At 42.5% G+C, this 26,162-nt stretch overlaps 1 protein-coding gene across 2 annotated transcripts in view; it reads right to left on the bottom strand.

Moving 5' to 3' along the window:
- The window catches only part of HECW1 (HECT, C2 and WW domain containing E3 ubiquitin protein ligase 1), a 262,858-nt gene that overhangs the window by 17,511 nt on the left and 219,185 nt on the right, over positions 1 to 26,162 (bottom strand). For both annotated transcript variants that reach the window (XM_037384337.1, XM_037384336.1), the window contains 4 exons: positions 25,548 to 25,661; positions 22,577 to 22,729; positions 4,354 to 4,452; positions 2,834 to 2,963 (listed from right to left, as the gene is read on the bottom strand). In XM_037384337.1, the coding sequence (XP_037240234.1) occupies positions 2,834 to 2,963; positions 4,354 to 4,452; positions 22,577 to 22,729; positions 25,548 to 25,661 (496 nt within the window). The remainder of the gene's footprint in view (positions 1 to 2,833; positions 2,964 to 4,353; positions 4,453 to 22,576; positions 22,730 to 25,547; positions 25,662 to 26,162) is intronic.

Below are 26,162 nucleotides of genomic sequence, written 5' to 3'. Positions count from 1 at the left end.
GTGCATCATCCAGAGGATAAGACTCTGGCCCAGCTGCTGTGCTGTATTCTTCAAGACTGTGCGGCATTAAGACACATCTGTCAAAACCAAAGACTAAATGTTGCCTAGCTTTACACATGACTATTAGGTCCAGATGTTCTAAATCTCCTGCAAGACTTCTCACAAACACCTAGACATGCTGGTGATTTCTTCAACTTCTCATTATCCATGTAATTCCAAATATAATTACCTAGAATCAGAGGCAGTCAATCAGTAACAATGTGTCCCTATTTCTTCTGTTTGTTCATAGAGGCAACAACCACAGCTGTGAGCTAAAATGCAGAATCAGGTTTCAGAGTAGCAAGGAGACATTTCAGCCAACATAGCCCAATCCTTTTAGATGACTGGAGCAATTGCCAGGGCTCAGAGACAGACTGTGTCCACATATAGAGCTCAGATACAGGCCTGGAAGAACACCTTCTACTGGGTAAAAGCGTGAGAAAGTACTTAGGGTCACAAGCAACTGACACCTCTCTCTTGTCTTGTAAGTGACATTCTCATACTGGCATCTAGGCCCCACCAGTAAAAACATGTAATGCTTGGTTTGACATCATATCTCTGCTATTACAGTAGTGCTCCAGGCTCTAGTATGCAAGAAGGCTTGAAGTCCTCACCAGTAAACTCTAGTAAAAAGGGTACCAAGAAAGAGGATTTGGCCCGAAAGGCTTAAAAGCTAAATACACATCAGAGAGTAGACAAGAAAGAAAAAATGAAAGCAGTAGTGACTGGTCTGTAATAAAGTCATCATGGAAGCAGGACAAAAGGGCTGTAACTGATCTATAGCACACAGCTTCTCAAAGAGCCACTATTTCTTGTTTCCTTTACCCAGCCCTTGAAATCCAGCTTCTCAAATATTAGCAGAGCTCCCGCTGTGATCTACACTTGCACATGTATCCAGCAAAGCAATGCTTAGATGGCATTTAAGTGGTCAGATATTCTTGGCATGCAAGAATTTCCAACTGGGATCCATCTGTAAGCATAAGATGTGGCTGCAATTTCTTCGTTATTTTGCTGTCAGCACTTAGCAAATTTCAGAAGGGAGAAAAATCTCACTTTCACTTAGGGTTTTTGGATTCTGACAGTCATACTACACAGCAAGAACCATTTTTTCCCCCCATCACTAGATCTAGCAAGGTTAGTGTCTAGTACATATAAAGTAAAGTACTAGACAACATGGCATCAATATCTGGCTTTTGGTGTTCTTTTGCTTTCCTATCACGCTATCTACAACAGATTGTGATTTTTTTTTTTTCCTATTTTCTTTGGAGACATCTCTTATCTTCCACAACAGACTCTGGCATAGTTGTCTAGCTCTTTCCTTTGGGGAGAGCATAACAAGTAATTAGTGTGCCAAACGTTACCTTCAGATGCATCAGGGTGCTTCAGGTTGAGATTCTTATTCAACTTTGTAGTGTTCCAATGTAAATACAAACTTGTCTCATCTGTCTTTGTGAATATGTCTGTGTGTTTCTCTCTGTCTTTGTGTATTAGTCTTATATAGCCATACCTTCCAGGGAAATCACCGTACTGTCAACTGGATGTCGTGCAAGCTCTCAGCAAAAAGCCCACAACACCCCCCCCGGCTCCCACATTTAACTCTATGGAAAAACAGTTTTACGATTCCTACGGAGGCTTCTTACTTGAATTCTTCTGCCCCATCCTTCTCATTTCATCCACCCTTGAGTCTACTCATCCTTCAGGACCTTGTGCTGTAAGCAGACCAAATCCAGTTTTGAAAAGATCCCTTGAAGTCTTGCTTGCCTTCTGTTACTTTCAAGCTTAGAGCTGAGCAGCCCTTTTACACTCAGGGCCAGAATTCCTCCCTTCAGAAACTTGTCTAACTATCCCCTAGCTCTCAGAGCTAGCCTAGCTCCGTGCAAACTCCTCCTGTCAACTTTATTTACAAGGGGTGAGAGCCACTGTCTCTATATTCCACCTCCTCTCTCTGCTCCCTTTGACACCGTGTCTTTGCCCCCACATAAGTTAACTTCCATCCCTTGAACTTCTATGGTACTTGGTGAGCTTGGCTCCTCAGAAGACCTTGAAGGTCCTCAATCTTGGTCTGAATATTGCTTTGGGCTCCTTCAAGGCTTTGCAGAAATAGTTATAATCTAGCAAGGGTAACAACAGCAAAGAGCTCCTGGGCTTCAGTTCAAGGCAAAGAATCCCACAGGAGACACTTGTTGTGGTAGCCAGTCTGCATTGAAGCCGGGGTTGCACCCTATTTAAAGATACCGTTACCCAGATCAGCTAGGTTAAAGAGAATTGACTGACTGAGGCAGAGCTGAGTGGTAGAAAGTGTAATAAATGGATATATATACCAAGTTGTTAAGTAGGTGTGAGGTAAGTAAGAGGCACAGAATCTAACAGGGAGATATCAGACAAAATAATGGTGAGAGCTGCCAGGTCCTACACCACCTGCCCAATGTTTTTGTTTCCTCCTAAGCCCCTATCCTTTCAGTCACATCAGCTTTAAGTTACATTGCTCACATTCACCGCATGCCACATCTGCATCAGCTACACCCTGGAGAGAAGAACTGCACTCCACTCCCAGAGCATTCCTCATGCTCATCAGTGTGTGGCTCAATAGGCCTGTAGGGGGGCTGGTATTTTATATTATACACCCTAAGAATAAACATCTGCATTGAAACAGGTGGCTTGAAAGAAACAGAAGGCAGGAGAAGAAAATGTTACTGAAAAGCTGAAGGATCTGTTCTGACAGAAAGATGTTCATTATGCTCAACTTTGTCAGCTTCAAATTTGCTTTTCAGATGTTTTGCATAGCTGTGCTCACCTGTCCAAACACCTCCTCGTTCACTGTGAAGGTGAGATCCAGGATATCTGTGATGTTATTATCCTTCATCCACTGCAAGCTCTGATGGAACTCTTCATCCAGGTACTCTAAGTCACTTAAATCACACGGCCTGATTGCAAGGCAAGAAAAAAGACATAGCTGAATATATGACTGCCAGGACTATTGGCAGGATGACTTACTACTATGAATGTGAACAAATTTATGCCAAAGATCCGACATAAAGCTGGTGTTCATTTGATTTTGTTAACATCAAAGCCTGTTACGCTGACCCTCTTAAAACAGTTCTGCAACTGCCTGCTTCACATGGCTGGGCTCAGGGCCGAATCTGCCGGCTGCCTGCACTGTCTGCCGTCAGGAGGCACCCCCGGGGCTTGATTTGCTGTGAATCTTTGGGATGCCCTGCACCTCAGAGCACACACGTACCTTCAGTTTGGATGGGCTCCACCACACCGTGCCTGGCTGCTCCCATGTATCTGAGCACACAAGACTGACATAAGGCAGACCACGTAGCCTAAGTTTCAGCTAATAAGGAGCCAGCCTCGTTTGCTGAAAGGGCAGGTGGGTGTTATGAGCAGTCTGGTTTCACACCTTCTAAAGGGGCAATGAAGGCAGCACTCCAGGTTTCAGGCTATTTCCGCACTAGTTCAGATACAATATAGATATGAGTGTTCAGACCCCAGCAATACTCATTGTTAAAAAACAAACCAAAACAAAAAAACATGTTAAAAAGCTCAAAGAACTGTTAAGACAAATATCTTTACTGATCTAGAATCATCTTAATTAATAAACTATTTCAGCTGAGCTTTATTCTGCTCTCTGTCATTTAACTGCAGCCTTGACTTACTACTTCTGGCGTTTCTTACTGCCACAAATTTTATGTACCTTGTCTTACTGCAGTCTATCAATTAAAGAGGGACAGATTGTCAATTAAAGTTAACCTTACAAACTTGACATTGTAAGTAATATATTACCGGTAGCTTCTGCATACTAATATAAAACCCAGTAGAAGACCAAAGAGGAACAGTCACTGTTTATATCTACATTAGCACTCTTAATTGACCTGAGTTGTGTTTTAGTATGAAAATCTACTCCACCAGTGAGGCATGAGAAATTATGCATACTTCTGAATACGACCTCCCTCCTTTTTTTGTTATTTTGTTTCATTCTATCAAAGATGATTTTCATTCTTCCATATAGTTGAAGTTTGATTAACTTTTCGTCATCAGCAAACCCTGGAATTATGGGTCAGTACTTTTAAATGGGGGTTCCCAAATGTCATACCTATTATGCATTTCTATCAACACAGTGTTTATGAAAGGCAAGTTCTTAGACAAAATAAAGAAAAATTAAAACATGTTTGGTTTCTATCACAGACCAACCCATGGAGAGCAGAAATAACTCGAAGGTCAGAGTGCTCAAAGCAGCTCCCCAAGGGGCTGTGTCTCTGCAGGACTCACTGCGGGATCACTGTTTCTGCATGGTTGCATGCTTATACTTACAGCCTTAGTAGTGCTTTGTAGAATGGCCTTGTGAAGAAAGCATCAAGAAGGTACTGATGAATGAGAGCAAGGCCAAGAATACGACCGCTGAACCTGAACCTGGGATATAAAAATGCAGAATAAATGAAGTGTAACTCAAGACACGCAGCACAGAAACTTACACAGATAGCAACTGTTTTTTTGTTTCTGACTTGAGTTTCTTACAGTTATCCACTTATTCTTTTTTTCTGAGCAGATACCTAACATCACCCCTCCCACCTCCAATCAATAATGTCTCTCTTCTTGATTCACCTCCTACAGTACCCATATGTGCAGCTGGCATGTTATATGCTGTCCTGTGCCAAACCAATACACGTTCTGAAGACTCACCTTCTGTGATCTTTAGTTGAATGCTCTGATACAGACCAACTCCACCAAACACAATATTAAGACATACTGTAATACTCCACCGCAGCAGAAAACATACTATCAAAACAACTGCAAAGGATATTTGGTGAATCGGTACATCCAGTTTCCAACTGGTTACAATCCTTTCCAAGGGCAGCCTTTAAAAGGGTAGTGCAGTTGACTTTATACAGGGAAACTGCAGTTCAAATAAGTTAGCTGTTGTGACCAAGGACGCGTTAAAACCAGCATCTAAAGCTCAGGCAAGCTGTCCCCACTTTCTTAACAGTGATGCTCAGCTGTCTGCAGTATTTATATACCCTTGTGTTTGTTTCCGTTTTCTAAGAACCACCCCTGGTCCTGCTCCAAGGACACTCAAATAGTGCCCTGCCCATTACAACCCGTGACTTGCAATGATAAGCCATTACATTTTTCTTTCTATTATTTATTCTATGGCTTAATAGATATTCTTCCATCAAATCTGGTTTTAAATCAGTAATCTCAGACAGAAAAATAGAGAACTGGTGTGAATCCAGGTGAGTTCATTTTTTGTAAAAAAAACCAACCCCCATCACCATCCAAAACTTTCTTATTTGTAAAAAAGGACAAAAAAATTTCCAAACATCCCAACTGCAAGCACTCCAAGCCTGAGCTGACTGACATCAGTTTTATTGCACAGAAGATGAGAAACTGAACAAAAAGCCAAGAAACCGTTCCTTCTACTACAGGAATCGATGCAAAGACCCCCTCCTGCATATGAATGAAACATGAGTCTCATTGTAATAAAACCAGTGCAGAATATCCATTCACTCAACTCTGTGCTCATGGGATGGAACAACAAGTGCTTAGTATGTCAAATGGGGCACAGAATGGCATGCTGTGGGCCCAATTAGCATTTACATCACCATGGGAGCTGCCTCCGGCTCCCCTGCATCCCAGAAAGTTGCTTATGATACGCAGCTGACTGCTAACAGAAGAGTGATTATATTACCCCCTTACAGCTGTTTCCACAGCAGCAACAAAAGGCAGCTGTTGGGGCTCGTTAGGACCTGCTTCACTTCACGTGTGCTCCAGCACCAGGTTTCCAGCAAAAGGCAACGAAAAGAGGGGGAGCTGACACAATGAAAGCACAGTGGAGGCCAGACAGCTCAAAACCCAGAAATGCTGAGCCTGTAATCCATCAGTTTTATAGCACCTTCAGGATCTGTAATCAAGTCTGTTTGTTCTAAATAACCCATGTCGGCTTTTTTGGTTTTGTTCTTCACCACCCCATCCATCCCTACACATTTTGAAAGCAAACACTGAATGGAAATACTATGAGCACTGGGTGTTCCTCGCCACAGGGCTCACCTCACGGCTACTCCACTGTGCAGTGTGGGGCAGGCAGGAGCCATGTAGAATAAGGTAAAGCTGGAAAGTAAGTTGCCAAGAAAGATTTGGGAATGCTGTCTCTGCTAAGAAATTGCTTGAACGTGAACAGCATCAACTTTCTCCTTGCTGCTTGTATCACTTCGGTACCTCTAAGCAGCTTTGAGGGCATTCACGCAAAGCTGATGTGAAAGGGTAGCGTGCTTAGATCAAGGTGTTTACAAGCACGAGCACATGTTACAGTAGCTGTTAATGGCAAATTGAATCAGTGATTTACGGCAGAACTGTATCAAACCATCCAAAAGCCTCGGGCAGTGTTTTGGACTCAGTCTGGTGGGTCAGCCTAAGCAAACGTGGGCAGAGCAGCAATAGGTCGTGTGGTCCATCAGCCTGGCTTTGCACTTGCAGCCCTCTGGGACACACCAGGGCTCACTCAAACTTGGGGCCTGACTGCGGTTCCTCAGTTCCAGTCCTTGCAATGGTACTGTGTAGGAAAACACATCCAGTGCTAACTGGTCTAGACAAAGGAGACGAAATAATCAACAAGACAGTGCCACTCCTGGTGCCTGTCGATACAATGGATACAAAAGCTACGTTGCAGACTGTATTTCTTGGCAGCTCCATATCACCCCAGCACACACAGTGCTTGGCGGCCGAAGCGTGTGAGCTCCCCAGCCCACAAACCCTTCTATCCCTGCACAAAGCTTTGGTATCTCTGTAGAGACTTGCTATACCTGACTCTCTGACCTGAAGAGTGGTGAAGAGAAGGTCGCCTTTTCCTTGCCCATTCTGGATGGGGCCTGGGACCACAGGTGACGCTTCTGTGGTCCAGCAGTGCGCTGAGAAATAGGGACCACGGTTAGTCAACGGGTACCTATCAAAAGGGAGGTGTTTGCTGCTGTCCTCAGAGAACAATTACACACTCTATCCGCTTGTGTGTCCATACAGTATATCAAGCTGCCACCACAATCAGCCAAACATAAACAGTCCCACTTAAAATGTATCAAAACTTACAAAAAAGCAACAAGAAACAAACTACCCTCTTTACGAAATCCAGTTAAAGCAAAACCAGGTTTTTGTGTTTATTTCTTCCTGAAGGACTCAGAGCATGGGTGAGATTCAGAAGTGGGTGAGATGGTCCCTTCAGAACACACTGGTTTTCTTGACAGAACAAGCAGCACAAAGGTAAATCCTGGCTGCAGGGCACATACCTTCCTTAAACCTGACTTACATTTATCTTTCCAGGGAAGTGTAAAATACTTGTTTGGTTTCTTTCTGGCAGAAAAGATAATTTGGGGGAGGATGGGGAACGCCAGGAGGTCTTGCTCTGGCCCCTTCTTTCAACACCCTTCCCTTTTGGAGACAATGATTGAGCCTGGGTGACGCGCTCCAGCAGGGAGGGGAAACGCAGGAGGGAGTTAATGAACAGGAAAGCAGGGAACCAGTCAGAACTAATGAGCAGGAGAGCTGCTCTGGTATGACTGCCCGTTGACACCGCTCGGCCACTCAAAAAAGACATTGTGTGCACCTGTTTTCTGGCTTTTAACAGCCCTACTCTTTGACCCATTTGCAAACGTTTCCACGCTACCAAGCTAACTCCCTTTCCTTCTGGAGGCTGCAGGTGCCCCTGAAACAGCTTGTTGCAAAATAACAGGCTCGTTCTCCTCTGTGGGACTCTCTGCATACTTACTGCATGTGTGTGTACACAGGGAGAGACAAATCCATATGCTCTAGCAGCGACTAAGCAATAAATTTTGCTCCAATTGCAGGTGAGTCACAGGAAATTTAATTTACTCTGGTCCTTATCATATAGCAGCAGAGTCAGGCAGGACCTGTAATGGTCCTTTGTTACAGGGCTCTCTCTTAACTGGTTGAATGAACACAGCTCTGCTCTGTATGACAGTCCTTCCTCAGAATCAGATGGAGAATGATGTACCTCAACAAAACTGTAATCTACGTGTACAGGGAAAGAATGGTTTGTATCATTCTATAGGGGATGCTTTGGTAACCATGCCTTATGGGCTAAATTGGCTATGGGATGAGAAACTCTAAATCCTAAATAGAGGAAGCACCTGGCAGGATTAAAAAGATTGAAATTCTGGCAAACCTTATCTCACCCAAACACATCAACTGTGTTTAAGTGTGCCCTTCTTGATGCAGTATCCTGCGAAAAAATATTCAAAGAAGGGCTCAAGAGAGATGAATATAATATGGCTCACATCAAATTTGAAAGTATCATTTTCTTTTCATGAGACTACTGATAACTTGCTCACATTTGTAAGACAAATTTACACATTCTGTTGCAGCAGTTTTAGAGCTTTTGACTGTTTAATCGTGCAGATGAACTTTTGGCTGCCTGAAAGACAAGCTGAACAAATGAGGCTGCACTGCGGTACAGGATTTCTGCCCTTGGCAGCTCTTCTAAGGGAGAATGACATTTGGCAGGTGGATGCAGCTGGAGAGCCTTAGTCCTTCCACAGTGGGAGACTTGGACCTAATCTCAACCGTTATTAGGTACCAGAGAATCCAAAAAGGGGAAAGCATTTAGAAGGGCCCAGTCATGGGAAAGGCTTCACTCTGAACATGCATCTTATTAGACAACAGAGAATTCAGTCATGAAACCCAGGTTTGTAGGAAACTGGGTATTGTGGGTTCCAGTGTGGTACAGCTTGTTTTAAAGGACAGTTAAACCCTCCGTTGTTATGAAGACACTCATGAGCATCCTAATGGCCAGACACTACTGATTAAAGGAAGTAAAAATCCATTTTTGTAGCCTTAAATATTGTGATTTCTAATCTTGTGATTTGGGGGAGGGAAGGGGATGACACAGAAGAAAACTTACTGATTCAGGACTTCTGAATTTTGGCGGAATCCCCAGCAGTAGCACTTTTTAAACAAAGAACAGTATTTTTTTTAATACAAGGAAGTTCTAAGAGCATGCATTTTGCAAAAAAGTCAACCAGATGGTTACAGCAACTCTGCCTGGCTTGTACACTACAAATTTTAAGCAAAACTGGCAGTGTGGTACATGCACCAGAGATCCGTGTCTGTATGTTCACAGCACATATCCTTGTGTTTGCTCAGTGCAGGACATGATCATCGTGTCCTGTAATGAGCTACATTGACACAGCAGTAACCTAGCAGATCAGATCACCTTTACAAACCCTTGGCAGTGGATCAAACCCACACCTCTATCAGCCTTCATTTACAAATGCCTGCCTTTAATTTGGTGTGCATGTTTAACCCCTACTCACATAAATGACAGAACATTTGAACGGTCTAATGTGATGACGTGAAGCAATCTGCTGTCAGAAAGGTTAGCCATGCAGGCTGGGATAGCTAATGCCATTCTATTTATCCAACTTGCATCTGCAAACCTTGCAGACCGCCTCTCTGCCACCATGTCATTTGGTGGTGTGGCAAATTCGCTCTGCGTATCTGCAGGCTCAGAGGCTGACACCGTGGCATTCCAGCACGATGCCTCTTCAGTTCAGGAATCTGATGAGCTCATGTGTCACTACTACGAAAGGAATGGCTCTTACGAAGGCCAGGAGACAAAAGTCTACAAAGTCTCAGCACATTAAAGAGAAAAGGTAAAATAATTCCTAAATTAGTCCTGGAGGAGAATTCCAGTCTAAGGAGTAATAAGATCATTGTTGGCTCATTTTCTTTTCTTATATGCGTCTTTACTATGAAGAATTCTCAGAGAGACAAAATACAATGTTGGGTCACCCATACATGGCATCTTCCAATGTGCTGAGGACTTAACCCACTTCTTCTGACAGCTAACTACATTGGCATCCCACCTGAGAATGTGCTCTGGATCCCCACACACTTCTTCTGAAGGAATGGTAACGGCCCACCCGACCAAGTTTTGTTGTTTTCTTTCTAACTTGCTTTGAGTTACGTTCTAAACACTGAAATGCATCTTATCTCAGACATGGTCAGAATTCATTCCAGATTTTCAGACAGTTACTGAGTTTTTAAGAGGAATCTGCATAATTCCTCACTATGAAACCACAGAAAATTCTGTCAGGTAAGCTTCATTTTCAGTCCATTTTCCAAATTAAAACCAAAAGGAAATGCTTTATGAGTGCTGACATGGAGCAACTGTTCATGCAGCTTTCCAGCCTGGAAACTGATGGATGTTAAACAGTTACAGTCTACAGGGATTTATCCTTGCCGCCCCTGCAAATGTTATTGGGACATTAATAGAGGATACATTCTACTTGGAGCAAAAGCATTTTGTTCAGGCACCAGAAGATGAAATGGCATATTCCATGAGTCCCTCTTTGATAATACTCTGTCTGCTTACTATTCCTATAAAACTTCTGAGATTTAATTATATTTTAAAGGAAATGTGTAACACTCATTTAATAAAGCACTAACCTTTCTTAAGTAGCCCTGATTGTAAAGTGTATGGAAGTGGAACAGCGCAGCAGGCCTGCTTGCAGAGTGCCATAAAATACAAAGAGGATGTTCAGAGATGTGTGAAATATATGTGCATCACCCCATGAACTGAAATTAATCAAGAAAAGAAAAGAAAAGAAAAGGATGAAAACTGATATTCAGAGAGAAAAACAATCTGGTACAAATAAACTTCCATTAGGCTTCAAATCCTGAACTTGATTTCAGGTGAGGGTGTACAGGAGTGAGCCTTCTCTTGCCAGCCTTCCTTGAGATATTTTTACTTTTGCTGGGTACGTGAATTTCATACGATGAATGTATTTATGTAAGTCAACCTCTCAGTTTATTGCTAAATTGTGCCTAAATTTTCAGCTGCAGAAGGCCAGTGCAATACTGACACTCCAATAAGTGCTTGTCCTACTTTTATTTTCTGGATCTATCTGCAAATGGAACACAACATTTCTGTTTCTCAGTACTAAAGAGTAACCACATGAAAAAGAACTATTGCTTACACACGATGGAAATGTGAACTATTAATGTCCTTCTAAATCTCCGGAGCTCACGTACCCTGAGTTAGCAACTAAACCTCAAACAATTCCTGCAACTTGATTTACCAGTAACCGAAAAACAATGACATAATGCAAACCTTATTGCTTCTTCATTTAATCTAATCAAGTCCTTCAAGCCTTTTCCTCATCTCTAACCTAGCTATGTTGCATGTTCACTCAAAACGCCTTTTCATCTTCCTTATACCCTGGCTACACCCACCACAAAAGAACTGTCAGAAAAGGTTAAAAGACTAATTGAGTCACAGAGAAAAAAGCACGATTTTATCAGGAAAGCTGTAGGCTGTTCTGCTTTTTCCAGAAAAATGAGGGGCAAAGATAACATAGATAAAGGAAATTCACAGCATCCCCTCAGGTTTCTCTTCAACAGCTATCAGATATTCAGGTTCTCTATCAAACAGCTGCTTTTGGGAGACCTCCTTAGTTTAAGCCCACAGTGGCTCCAGGTAAACGCTCACACAGGGGAACAGCTACAGCTGCATTTGCAGAGCCCTGCATCCAAGTTACCAAGCCCCACGCCGAGGGGGAGCCGCACCGGCTCCTTGCACATCAGGTGAACCGCGTCAGACGTTATTGCTGCGGATACAGAACTGAGCAAACCCGGCCCTGGGCCTTCCACGGCGCGAGTCAGCACAGGCACGCCAGGCTCCACGTCACCGCCCGGCCCAGCACCAGGGACTCCGGCCATAGGCAACAGAGAATTGATTCCAGTTCTGCCTATAAACTAGTAAAGAGATTAATCAAGTAGATGGTCTCTCTCTAACAAGAAATCTGTGCTATGTTTTATTTATTACAATATTTTATTTATTACTCATGTAATTTATTCATTATTCATTATTATGGCATCTATTTATGTCATTTGAGCAGTAACAATGAAGTTCCATCAGCATTGTGTTTTGGAGGAGGAGAGAAGAAGCGTGGCCAAGTGCCGGAGTGGCTGTCTCTGCTTGCAGAACTATCAACCTCATGGACCATAACGTACAATCATCCTCCCCCGGGAGAACCCCTGGCAAAATACGGCAGCAAAAATGTGACTAACCTTCATCAGAAACTGGTCTGCTTGCAGGGCTTAGCTTATCCTGCCGGCACAACGCGTAAAACAGACTGGGCCTGTAAGACTGTTGACAAACTCTCCTCCAGTTCTGCCCAGTACCTACAGAGGAGCTGCAGGCTGAGGTATGAACTACTGGCTAGAAGACTGCAAACCTCTACATTTTACAACTCCCAGATCCCAGATGGTATTTGTGACTGGCCGATCTTTTACAAGCAGCTTACAGAGGAGATCAGTGCCAGTGCTTCATTTGACAAATGAGAAAACCTAAGCGCAAAAGTAAAATGACTTCTCTAATGTTATCCAGAGAACAATTGGAAGAGACAGCAATGGAGTCCCAGCCCTCAGAGTCCCAGCTCCATTTTAGTTGTTTAGTCTGTTTGACATTTTTTACTTTCTTGCCTCCCTTAAAAGGCTAGGTTATTTTGTGAATCAGCTCTAGTTTATGAGCAGCCCCTTATGGATCAACTCAGTCTGATGCATATGGGTTGATTTTTAAGCCAGCAACAGAACATTTTTATCAACGGATTTTGATCTTTCAGTCAAACCTTTTAGAAAGGCTGCTGGTGGGGCACTTTGTAAACCAATGTTTCAGTAAAGTTTCATACATTGCATGATTTTATGTTTGCTTTCCTTAGCCTTGCCATGCGTTGAAAGAAAATAGTCAAGCTACAGGGAAAATCCATAGATTTATTCACCTGTGAGACAAGTGGGCCAAGCACAACCAAATGACTGCACGTCGTCCTGGTTTCAGCTGGGAGGGAGTTAATTTTCTCAGTAGCTGCTGCAGTGCTGCGTTTTGGATGTGGTGTGAGAACAGCATCGATAACAGATGGGTTTAGCTGCTGCTGGGTGATGTTTATGCTAAGTCAAGGACTCTTCAGTTTCTCAGGCCCTGCCAGGGAGAGGGCTGGAGTGGCACAAGAATTTGGGAGGGGACACAGCCAGGACAGGTGACCCCAGCTAGCCAAAGGGCTATTCCATACCCTGCAACGTCATGCTGAGTATATAAACTGGGGGTGGGGGGTGGGGGTGGCCGGGGCCTCGGGATCGCTGCTGGGGGAGGGGCTGGCCATCGGTCACCGGGCGGTGAGCGACTGTACTGTGCATCACTTGTCTTCCCCCTTCCCTTTGGATTTTGTTCCTCTCCCCTTCTCCTTCCTTTTCATAATTGTTATAATCATTATTATCATTATTGGTTTTATTTCATTTTATTTCAACTATTAAATTGTTCTTAACTCAACCCTTGAGTTTTATATTCTTTCCCTATTCTCCTCCCCATCCCTCGGGGTGGGGGAGTGAGCAAGCGGCTGCGTGGTACTTAGTTACCAGCGGGGGTTACACCACGACACCCATTTTCCTGCATTGGGTAACTATGAGCACTGAAGCCGTAATAACGGACTTATTCCCAGTCAAAGGCAGCACATCCTTCCCAGCCGCTCTGGGGTATTTAAGCATGAGTGAGACTGTTCAGTATAAACTCACCGGCAAGCAGCCAGGAGCGTTTGCAGCACGTGATGAAGCGTGATGCAGATAACCTCAAGCTAACTGCACACGGCTGCCTGCAGTGCAGAGCTGTGCAGCCATGCACTGGGGTTTGTACTGCGTTGCAATTCAGCTAGTGATCCCCGCACTCGTGGGATGAGGTCCCTCAACTGAGTAAACAAAGAAATCTGTGTGCTGAAATTCAGACATGCTATTAATTGTTTTGACAGTCCATTTTAGGTCTTGTTTTGCAAGTCGCTGGACACCTCCAGCTTTTATTAATACCACTGCAAACTGACAGCTTCAAGCCTCTCCTGTGAGCATGCAGAATGCAGCAGACCTGGACCTTTGCGTTGCTGTTCTGAAGCGCAAAAAAATTTTCAATTTTTCCTTATCAGTCTCTCCAATCCAATTAATTAACTCCAGTTTCTAGTCTGTCTTTTCCAGAATGCAAGCCATAAGCTACAATGTAAAAAGCTTCCTTCCATGAGGCACAAGACACTGATTCTTGTTACTAGATACATGTTTTTTCATAGAGGTTGTACAGCCTCTCATTTTTTTTTTCTCATCCTTCATAATTTCATTGAGACGTTGAAAAATATTCCTATCCCAAGTTGGGGCAAACTGACAAACTTGACATTGCCCTTCTTCCTTTAAATACAATCAGATAAGATCAATTTAAATCTTTCATCTTCCCCTTTTCTGCATTTTAATGTAATACTAAAACATACTGAACATAACTAACATATTGAAATGAAGCATAATTTTCAAAGGACAAATGAAACTTCTAACTTTCAAAATATTCCAGGGAGATCCCTACACAAAGAGAAATGCCTTTTCTACTCAAAAATACCCCAAATGAATTTGGGTGATTTACTGAAAACAATTCTGCTCCACAAGCAGTCTTTCTTTGGATGTATGAATTCTGTTTACTAATAAAAAAGGTTGGGGTTTTTTTTGGAATTTCTGCACCTGCTGTACCTGACTTTACCTTACTGAAGTCTGAATAAAATGTAGTGAGAAATAAGGAGGGGCAGAGATGGCTGAGCAACACTTCACAGGGGCAGCGCAGCCTTGCCATTCTGGTGCGGCTGGAACAAGAGATAGGAGGACATTCATCACTCCTTGGGAGTTTTTCACCACTACAAATGAACGCACCGTCAGTGCCCACCCTGATGCTTCCTTGCAGGCCCCCATGCTCGCAGGCACTGTGGATTTTACCCTCTTCTCCTCTACCACACGCGAAGGGGAGACGCTACAGAGATCTGCCTGTGAAGTCTCCCATCTCTGGGCAAATTTAATCCACAGTGTTGCACAAGACTAAATGGCCTTACGCAAGGGAAAAACCATAAAGATGACTTTTGTAAATACCCAACAAAACAGAACAACCGCCTTTCCCTCAAACCAAACTGTAATTATGGAAGCAGTGCTAGACACTATGAGATTCGGAGAAGGGAAAGGGAGGAGAGACAGAGACAATTCTTCTTTCAACCCATGTGACACCACCATCCAGATTCTCAAAAGAACTTGAAAAAAGTCCTCTACTAACAGACAGAAAGTCAAGAATAAAGTAAATATAAAGCAGAACCCTTTTAATAAAAAGGTTGCTGTAGAAGCTCAGTTAGGGAGAATGTTTTTTTTCTCCTTCAGTCTGGTTTGCCTTTAATCTTCCAATTCCTCCTGACCCTTAATAAATAATTAACCAGCTGTTGAGGCAGGCCCTACGTGATATAGTCATACATCAAACTTAATAGGAAAATCAAAGTTTACTTAAGTACAGAAGGTATTGAAAGAGATCACAGCAGAGCAGCAAGAAGGCATTTCAGTAACGTACCCTTTTCACATAGTGAAAAGACCTTATAAAATTATTTCAGCTGCATATTTATTTTATTATCATTCCTGTCCAGAAGATTTACAGTAGTGCTTGAAAATTTTTCATGCAAACATGATTTATTTAAAATAAGATATTGCTAGTAATTAAAATTTATAGTGTAATGGAACATTAAATGCTTTGGTTTTCTATGGTGCCTTTCATCTGAGAATTTCAAAGTAGTTCAGAGCATTAGTGTACATCAAATGGATTTCAAGTTGATTACATACTAGGAAATCTCTTTAGATGGAAACTGAGGCAAAGAGGTAATCATCTGATTTCAAAACCAACTGGATGTTGCTGGATGCCCCACTCTGGGGAGCTACATCTGAACTGATTTTTAAGAAGATGATTATTCAGTGTTGAGCATAAACAGGCCCCTTCAAGATAGCTCTTCTAAATTCATTCCCCACCTAAACGCAGACCCACACAACTGGCCCACTGGAGCCCCAAGCCAAACTCGGTGTTTCTGACTCCCTCAATAAAACAGGTATCGGGCCATACGTAGGTTGCCTGCCACAACAGTTGACAAATTAGAAATAAATGAGTAGTTCAGGCCACATATTCCCCAGAGCTACTTTCAGTCAGTGGAGAGGAGTTATGGCTGCTTGCAGACCTCCTGCTTAGATGCTGTGACTACATTTCTCCACTGTTTCTATAAAGAGCCACAGAATGTGTCTAAATCCATCATATGAGCCGGTCATCGTCTGAATACAACCCATTAGGTCATAAGGCAATTTGTCACTTTCTTTAAAAACACTTTAATTGAAATAAGTCATTCTCCATGTAGCAGGACTAGTGGAGCTTTGTTTCCTACAGATCTGTCTCTGATGGCTCTACATTACAACACTGCAAGAGCTCCACTTCCACCTACACATCTCTGCTAGTACTTGGCATGCTCTGGAGCATCTCCAGTTTCTTCCCTCTGCCTGCCCAAGCTTTCGCAGCTCTCCCTCACATCCTCAAGCTACTGAGTGAGATGCTATAGCTGGTTTGCAGCCTGCACCTGTGATGGACCTGTCAGCTTGTTGGTGCTAACTGGCCAGCTGAGAGGCCAAACAGCTCACCAGCCTGCCCTCACTGAGGCATCCTTCTGCACATCTATCCTTTACTCAGCCCCCAGGTTTGCAAAGCTTTTAGGCCATTAGTATCTTTGAGATGTTTACCTTCCTGTCACATAGGTCTCAAACTGATTAGGAAACTGTCTGATGGGCAGGCAGGGCAACTGCACAAAGCACAGCTCCTAATGAAATTGGGTTAAGAAAACTGACCAGGCTCTCCAAGGAGAAAGAACAGCTGAGGCTGCAACATTCTTGGTTCTTCTTGGGTTTATTAAAACAAAAAAAAATGGGATAAATAATACCCTGGATTCTTTGGCATGCTTGAGATGGAAAGTGATGGCCGCGTGGTTTCTCGTTTACATGAAATAAATGAAAGGGAAGGTCAGAGTCTGGCTGGGGTTGTACCCGCGCAGCACTGTGCAGGCAAAGGGAGCTTGCTCTGCTCATGTGCCAAGCTTGCCAGGGCACGTAAAAGCGATCGAGGCAGTGCCAAGCCTGAAGTAATCCCTGATGGGAGGCAGCATATATTTTCTCGGCTCAGTGTTGCAGTAACCACACCAGCTGGCTTGGAGCAGAGGGGATGCAAGTCTGTGTCTGCATGGAGAGTGGGTGCAACAGGCTTGCATCCGCCTACAGAATATGATGTAGAAATACATGCAAGTCTTCTGTCTGACTCCATTCGGCAGCATGGACCAAGGGGTATCGGAGGGCAGAAGGAAAGGTGAACTATGGGAACTTAATGAAGAAATTCCTGCCTCAAAGCAGTTCCAAATGAGCATTAAGTAAATGGAGTTCATTAGGACACTGCAGCCAGGAATCAGCCTACAGCTTCTGGGGACCTGGGCCACTGGGCCTGACTATCACATCGTATTTGTGGTCTTCAGTAGGGTTCTGCACAAAAACATTTTACTCACAAATCTTCAACTTTCTAATAAGGTTCTGCAAACAAAATGTATTAAATTTCATTTAAAGAAAAACAAACAAACAGACAAACCCGATCAGGCCTTTTCTGAGATGGATACAGAATGCTGAGTATGATTAGCAAGCTGTAAACACCTCCAAGTTAACTGTGACACTGGGGTACTGCTCTCTGGCTGCATAAATGTCACAGCAAGGTCTGCAAATGCCTAATTGTTAAAAAAGACATGCTGTCATTAATTCACTAGGAAAACACAGAAAAACATGTTTCAAGTTAGCATCCCTCAGAACTCCAAATGAATGTCTGCAAATGATTTTATCTGTCTAGGCCATCTGGTCTTCTATGCAGAGACTGGGCTTCTTTTCACATTTCTGGTTATGGTTCCACATTTACAAACATGCAATGAACTAAACATTCCAAAATAGATGATGTGACATGGATTGCTGCAGCAAGTCAGATAAAATATCAGGCAAGTGATCTGGGGACGAAAAGTCTGGTGCAGATGACCGTGCTATGGGTACAGTGCTGTCTCTCAAAGAAGGGTGCATTAAATTATCTTACTGGATTACTCAGGGGAGCAGGACCGCTGTGAAGGAAAACTCTGGCCCACTCAAAAGATACGAAAAAGAGAGACTGGATTTCTACCTCACAGCAGATGGTGAACACAATGTTTTGTGAACTGAGAAGATGATGCATTTGTTGCCACTGTCAGATTAAGTACTCATAGCAGGGAGGGAAAAATCACAAGAAAACACTGAGAGTTGCCTTATTCTAAGAAGCGGAAATTCTTACGCGGTATTTTGATGACAGCCAAATCACAACGTCTGAAATGGGTAGCTACATGAACAATGAAACAGCACAGAGTTAATTCTCTTCGGGTTTGGTGAAGACAATACAGAAATAGTCACAGAAACAAACATTCAGTTTACTAATTTGCTTAGCTAGAGCTGAGTAGGGAAGGACTATGGAAAATGACAGGCAAAACAAACACCGGAGGAAAACCACAGTGTATCACAGCATGATTAGGCAAATCATTTTGTGACAATAGAGTGAATGAGATGCAGTGGAAAGACACCAGCAACTTTCAAGAGCCCTTGAAAATGCACCCTGAAGAAGGCAGGGGGAGTAACCAGTGACCCACACGAAGATTTGAGACTATGCAAACCCTGGAACTAGGTATTTTGTTCCCAGAATTCAGAAAGACATTTCCTCTATCTATTATGCATCAGGATTCTTCTTTTTTTCAAGGCTGATTTACCCATCCAACCTTTTCCTATTTACTTATTTTTGGTGAAAACCAGAACTACAATATTCAATCAAACCTTAGTCATTTAAATCAAAGACAGAAACCTTTTTCATCCCAGTGAAAAAGTATCTCTATATACCATCTAATATTGGGCATCCTGGACCCCAAGTGCTTCAGTGCTGCAGAGAACTGAAAGTCAGTCTAAAATCTTTCAAAGGACTGTTAGCAGGGAGGAAAGTGAGAAGCTAATGTGGCAAGCTACTGGGAGCCATTTGTTAGTATGCAAGAACTCAGCACTATGGAGCTGTATGGAATATTACACCTCTAACTTTGCATGAGGTTGTGATAAAAACATTTAGTATTTCCCACCAGGCTGTCTCCCAGCATACTGAGCAAAACTTGAGAAGGATTCTTCAGTGACTCACCCTATTTGTTGCCCAAAACACCTGACCAAGAGCAAAGACAAGAATATTATTTCTGGGCTAAATCATATTCTTTTCACTGAAATAGTATATACCAGCTGCCACCACATTCTACCCACTCGGAAAAGGGCAAGCTAAGTGGGGGTATAAATAGTACTTTGGGAGATATTTTCAAATATTCAGGCAAAGAGCTAGACACATTACCTAGATCAGATAGAATGGCTCATTACTGGCATGGATTAAAAGCAGCTTTTCTGAGCTTCAGGTACATCCTGCAGCATGCAGATAAAGATGTGTATCATCTGATTTCCTAGGTTGAGAGATATAACTGTGTCCTTTCAGATACAGAGGGATTTAAAATGGGTTTTTTAAACTTTGAAAATGTGTGATATCTTGCATTTTGCGTGTTCAGCATGCACACGTGTTAACTGAAGGAAAAAGTCTTATTCAATGGAAGCTTGCAGGAAAGGTGTTAAATCTCAGTTTCTCCATAAATGAGAAATATTTTCCAGTCATTATGTCTCCTTCTTAACTTGGCATACATACAACTACTCTGTGCTTTGATGTGCTCATTTTGGACTCAGAATGCTGTTTGTACAAAGAGCAAGGCATGAAATAAACCATTAAAAGGGGCAGAACTGTAACTATTCAGCCAGGGAAAAAAAGAGCAGTGTATTTCTCAATTCTGCCAATATGAACAAAACTTCACATCTTTGCATTTTCTTGTATTTATCTCAAACTTGCCACCATTTGCTTAAGGAAAAAAAATGTACAATAAATTTGAGGGAGGTTTTTTTTTGCTAGCCCTGTTTCTTAATATAGCCATGTCTGAATAGGTCTTGAAGAATTGCTGTACAGAAAAACATGGCAAGGATAGATTCCACATAAATGATAAGCCCCACAGCACCACAAGTCATACAGTTCAAGACATCTGCAAATCTAAACCAATTGTGGTTGTGTGGGTTTTATGACTGACATCAAGCTTCAAGCTTTGAAAAGAATATGAATATTAATTATCTGTGACCTTGGGACCCTCAAAACTGATTCATCCATCTATGTTAACTGATGTCTCATAACAGATTTGGGAACAGGAAAATAATCTTTGTTTCTTGCATGTTAGAGGGAGGAGGCTCTGTTGGAATCATATCAACAAGTAAATCTGAGAAACAGAAGTTTTAGCACTGACTTGGATACGAACAAAGTTGGAGAAAGACTGAGAACTTCAGAAACCCCCATTCTTCGTGAACAAATAATAACAAGCAAGTTAGTACAGTGCCCTGAGAGAAGTTAGCCTATAAAGCCTTTATAGGACAATCGTACTCTTTGAGTTTTAAAAAGCTTAGTCCAAACCCTGTTTCAGCCGTACAGTACTCTAGGGTTACACATAAGTAGCCAAGGTCAGTCAAAAAAACATGTAGAATGTCTGGATATCTACAAGCCAATCACGAAACCTACCAGGCTAATTATAAACTGCTGGTCTCAGTCAGTTATTTCCATAACAGGTTCAAGAAGTATTTCCAAGCACTTACTGGATTGCTTATCTTCCCCTTGGGTCCTGCATCTTGCCCTATTTAGACTACTTTATGTACAAACCTCTTTGTACACAGCATTTATTTCCTTCTGCAGGCCAAAGGACTTCATTTCTCTTTTCTAAAAGAAAACCAAAAATGCCCAAAGGCCAAATAACATTCTGTATACAAGAAGCCTGTTATAGACAGATACGTGTAGTTGGAGAACGACTGTCCGAAGTGTTCAGCTGCTACTGATTTCAGAGTTAAATGCTAACAACTACAGAAAATCATATGAGGTGTCTTTCTGCTGTTCTATATGCCCAGGAGACCTTTAAAAAAATTGCCTCTTCCATGCTGAAATCTCTCAGTGAACAGAAGAACACAATGAGGGGATCAAACAAACTACATACTTTCTGCAGCAGAATTTATCCCTAAAGAAAACTGCAGCTGAACCCTTCACAATGACAGTGTTTATAGCAGATAAGAGGGCTTATTTCAAATATTGCTGAGATAAAACGGCAGCACCTTTTCTGGAGAAAAATGCCTGCTTCCAGTTTGCTCACAGTGTGGGCAGAGTGATCTTGGGTTTGCACCTGCCTAAGTGGTCCCACGCCCCGAAATCAAAACACATCTTCACAAATACAGCCTCCTAAATCAAAAGTTTATCTGTGTTGTCTGTTAAGCTGAACAAAGGGCAGACTGCATTTCTTCTTGAAAAGTAAGAAGCCACTGCATAATGTCTAATGAACAGGATTGGAGTGGGAGATGGACAAGCTGTAAGAACTAAGCTGCTCTCTTCCTGCTAACGTCAGTAGAGAAACACTCTAATGCAAGGATCATTGTTAGCATAGTGCTCCACTGCTGGAAGTGATAACACAAAAACCCCCACCAATTCAGAGCCCATGCTAGTCCCAGCAACAACCCTCTTTTCCCCACTGCTACCTTAATAGAGGTGATGGTATAACCATTTAGTTGTCCTTGATCTCCTGCCCACTGTAAGCCAAATGAGGATCTGTTTATAAGAATAGAGAGGCATGTATTATTTGCAATCTAAAAGGGGCCTGGATCACCTTCCATTTTAAAGTGGTAAAAAATCCATTTTAAAAAAGGGATCTCTGAGAGGAGCTAGTGAGATTGGTTAGACAAAGAAAAACATCATAGGAACAAACCCATGTGGCACTATTTCTTTGACACAATGAAGTCCCACAAGGGACCAAATGATGCCCAGGGTTTGCAGCCCATGTTTCACTGAACCACATCTGAAACTATCAAAGGGAAAACAACTCCCGAAGACAAACAGATCTGGAGGCAGATAGAAAAATAAGGAGATCACAACATGCATTCAGAATTTTTGATAAAGGAAGAAGATCAGCAGTTTGTCTGTTTGCACACATACTTGGTACGGTGAAGTACCTGCTTGCTCTACTGGCCTTGCCACATACAAGCTGGGATGCTCTGTCAGGGGAGAAAAGAATCCGCTTCCACTGGCCCTTTTGTAAGGCCTGTAGTAGGTACAGAGCAGCAAAGTGGCTCTTACAGAACACTGTACAGCTTCCAAGCACAATGCTGCTTGACGTACAGAAAGACCACACTTGCTATTCTTAGAAAGGGACCAAGGATATGAGGCCTGGATTAAGCAGAGCTCTTCTCCTTGTCCTTTTCAAATTCACACAGAAGTAAACAAACATCAAGTCCCAAGTAATGTGAGCCGGACACTTCTATAGTACCACCTCATCACAACTGCTTTTTCAGAGCCTGCTGTTTTATTTACAGACTCCCTTTCTTCCTTCTCCCAGCCTGCTTCCCCCTTCTTCCCAGCAGAAGCAATGACATTTGTATGCAGTCTAGTCTAAACTGGCAGCTTTTGTATTTTGCATTTTCATTTCCGTATTGCTCTAAAAGGATTGTTCAGTTCCGCGTAAAATGTTCTTACCATTCCAGGTGATTTTCAACAAAGGCAGACATGGGGCTGATCTGTACAGTGTAAGTGTCGTTGGCTGAATACTCAAACAGCCCGTAATAGGGATTGAAGAGCTCCTGAGACAGAAGGAAGAAGAATTCTCGGGAGGGGCCACTGTAGTCCAACCTGGAAAGGAAAAGGTAAGAAAGATAAAATGAGTCTCACTCCCATTTGAGCGAATTTTCTGGGTTTTGCCGACATTGGCTGCTGTCTAACACCTACCCTGTGGCAGCCACGTGTTTCTAACACGGTGTACCCCTCCTTTCAAAACTTGGTTCTGAGCCCTGAACAAGCCATGGTGCTGAACCTTCACCAGCATCCAGGCTGATCTGGGAGGAATTATAACTCAGACACATCCCTTAAGTAGTTTCTTTTCCTTTGTTCCAAAGGCTTAGTAAATCAGAGGTACAAAGTTTTTTAGCGTTTTCGTGGGTGGGTTTGACCTGCCTATGAACACCTGGGTTCACAGCCCAGACAGCCCAGGCTGGAGCAGAAGTTGCTTTTACTCTCCTACACTGAGATGTAACCAAAGATACAATCCAGCTCCAAGGATGCTCTTAGCTAGAGGTATAACCTGAAGGTCAATGCTGAACAAAACCAAGGCCCATCAGAACTGTCTTTTAAGGTAGAACGGTGGTTCCTCAGTTGTTCCCTCTAAGCTCTTCTACTTTTCTGAAAATTTCAAACACATGTGGTACATCTGAAGATCTGCTTTGCTGTTGCATGATTTTGCTCTGTAGAGAGTCACCTTTTTAACTTGTGCTTTTTTTTTTTTTAACTCAAATTTAAATCAAGCTGTTTCCAATTATCTCAACTTGGGAAAAAAAAAAAAAAAACCCAACCCAAGAAACAAACCAAAAAAGCTTCACGAATGCATTAAATCCAACTGTGATGGATTTATTAAAAACAGATCGTCCTCTAATAGTGGTAGGTAGTTTTTTCAACCTAAAATAAACGTGCATGTAGCAAGCAATATGAACAGATAATTTGTAGCCATATGTCACGTGTGCCGGAAGATTTTCAGAGATGGGCACTACTCCTTCTACTTAACAAATGTAAAGCGAGCAGAAAACTGCAGCTGGATCAGAACGTTCTGTCTTATGTTTGAAGTTATGGAAGCATAACCACAAGGTGTTGAATGATTGATCTGTGCAATTAGAAATGTGATAAAGGGCAGGCCGGCCCATCCTCCTCTGTTTCACTTCTGGAGATTCAGTACTTTTCTCTTTGAGGAGCTTTAGCTCTAGGATCATGTGGTGAGACTAAAGCCACAACAGCAAAAGGGGATGGTAATAAGCCCACAAGAATCACTGGTGCTAGTCATTTAACAGATCTGTTCAACAGATATTAAAATACTGGGCTAAGCCTGATGACGACTGGAGTGAAGAACTATGAACAGCACTTGTTTGTATTCAAAAACCTCCAAAGGAGAGCCTAGGTATTGCATTTCTGGGCAACACATTAACTCATCATAAAGCCTTCACAGTTCATTTTTGATGACATTTTAGCTTTGAAACACATGGGAAGCTGTGTCCATACAGCATCAACTCTTCTTTTCAGTAGGGAATTGATATTTTGGAGTCCCTCCAGCAGAATCTGTATTAGCATTAAACAGTAGAAACCTTGGGGGAATGTACCTTCAGATGTAAATGAATCAGTGAAGAATGAATGAATTTGCAAATCAAATTGGTTTGTAATTTCTCCTGAGGACACCGTGCCACACACAGTAGAAGTTATTAGAGATGTGGGGAAAACAACATGACTTTGGCTAGTGTTAGCACACTAGAACGTTATTCAAAAATGCAAGCTGAAGTATGCTGCATGTTTATGCTTTACTTGCAAGCCAGAGGCAAAACCAGCTGTGAAAGACGACCTCTGTTAAATAATATTGCATCCACGGAGCATAAAAAGTAAGAGTTAAGAAAACCCCTGACACTGACGTCACTGAGTCACCCTCTGAGATTGGTGACTTCTGTTTTCCACTGGACCTAACGTCCCCAAAGTCACCTTGGCAGAAGCTCTTCACTTGACATGCGACCTCAGAGCTGACAGTGTCAGCAGCTGCTGGACACTCCGAGAGCTGCCCCAGAGCCTTACTGCTCTGGCACCTTTGGAACTGAAATCTTACCCATGTGGTTTTTTTGTAAAAAAAGAAACGTTATATGCAAAGCTATTGAAATACAATACGTGCCCTTGTTATATGGAACACTGGAAATATGCACAATGGTCTTTCCATTATAAAAGCATGTGGATTAAGCCTCAATTACAACACAGCTCTTGAGGTGAGTGAGCCAGGGTGGCTTTGAAAGATTGTTTAGACTTGGAAAGAAAAGGTCAGGGGCTGGCTTTAATCACACAAGAATGGCTCCTGGATTTGAAAGGCTGGCAGAAGGTTTCCTGAGAAAAGGTCTTCATAAGACACTTCTATTACTTTCAGCTTCCAACTGGGTGAATTAAACTGTAAGGACTGAATGGTATTCACGTTTCTCACTTCAGCCAGAAACAAGAAGTCCACATATGGATAACAAATGGTCATTGGATGGCATGCAAAGCAAAAATTTTTGAAGCAAAACCAGATCCATTTTGAAGAGTTAGAGTAACAAAGGGGATAAAGGTCTGGTCTCTAATTACAGTCCTGAGACTGATTCAGTGTGTAAACACGGGTCTGTAGTTCAGTTTTGCCTTCCAGCCAGTCAAAATACCTATGGCAGCAAGAAGACATCAGATTTAACCACTTAAATTGTCACTTGGAGACATGTAGATGGAAGGTGCTATAGGAAAATGAAGCATTATTGCTATTGTTGTTTTTAACAAAGGTTTGAGCTGATTAAGATGAATCATTTACTCAGAGGTAAAACAAAACCAAAGAAGCATTACATAACAAGAGAGTCTCAGCCTTAGTCAACAGCTACTTCAAAACTGATAGCATTTTGTGGTTCCCTACCCTTCCTCGCCAACAAACGTGACGTAGAGTTTGTTCCGCTGGAGCTCCTTGCGTGAATATGCCATTACCTGGTTGAAGGTGCCTTCCAGCAAGTGGTCACGCCGTATAATTAACCTGCAAAGGGAGGCAGAAATAAAGACCTAATGATTGAGTCTTGTGTGAGCCTGTGAGGCTGAGGGTAAGAGCTAGTAAAGAGAGATGTTCATTCTCAAGAGAACTTAATGAAGTTGCATCCACTGGTGCACACGCTACTTGAACATTATGGGTTTTCAGTGAGTTGTCTCATTAGGCTTTTCCATGTGCCTCAAAGGTGAACTTTTTCACAACGCTGTGATCAGGTTCAAAGAGCTGCTCTACCGCTAAGCGTCTCTGTAACACCCTCCGCGTACACATTGCTATGGCAGAAGGGGCTGTGAGTTTCCTGCATATATGAGGTCACAGCCTTCTGGGATTGGCCCCACACTCTTCCTGGATCTAATCCAGTGAATGCCCACAGAATTACTGCTTCTGTAGCAGGTAAGCAAAGGGAGTATCAACCTCTGTTTAGACAGTACACCTCTCACTCCTCCGCCAACCTCTAAAATGACTTAATGAATAGTACATTTCAACATCACC

This window comes from Falco rusticolus, chromosome 4 (genome assembly GCF_015220075.1).
Source record: "Falco rusticolus isolate bFalRus1 chromosome 4, bFalRus1.pri, whole genome shotgun sequence".
NCBI lineage: Eukaryota > Metazoa > Chordata > Aves > Falconiformes > Falconidae > Falco > Falco rusticolus.
This window is presented reverse-complemented; position numbering and strand designations above follow the sequence as displayed.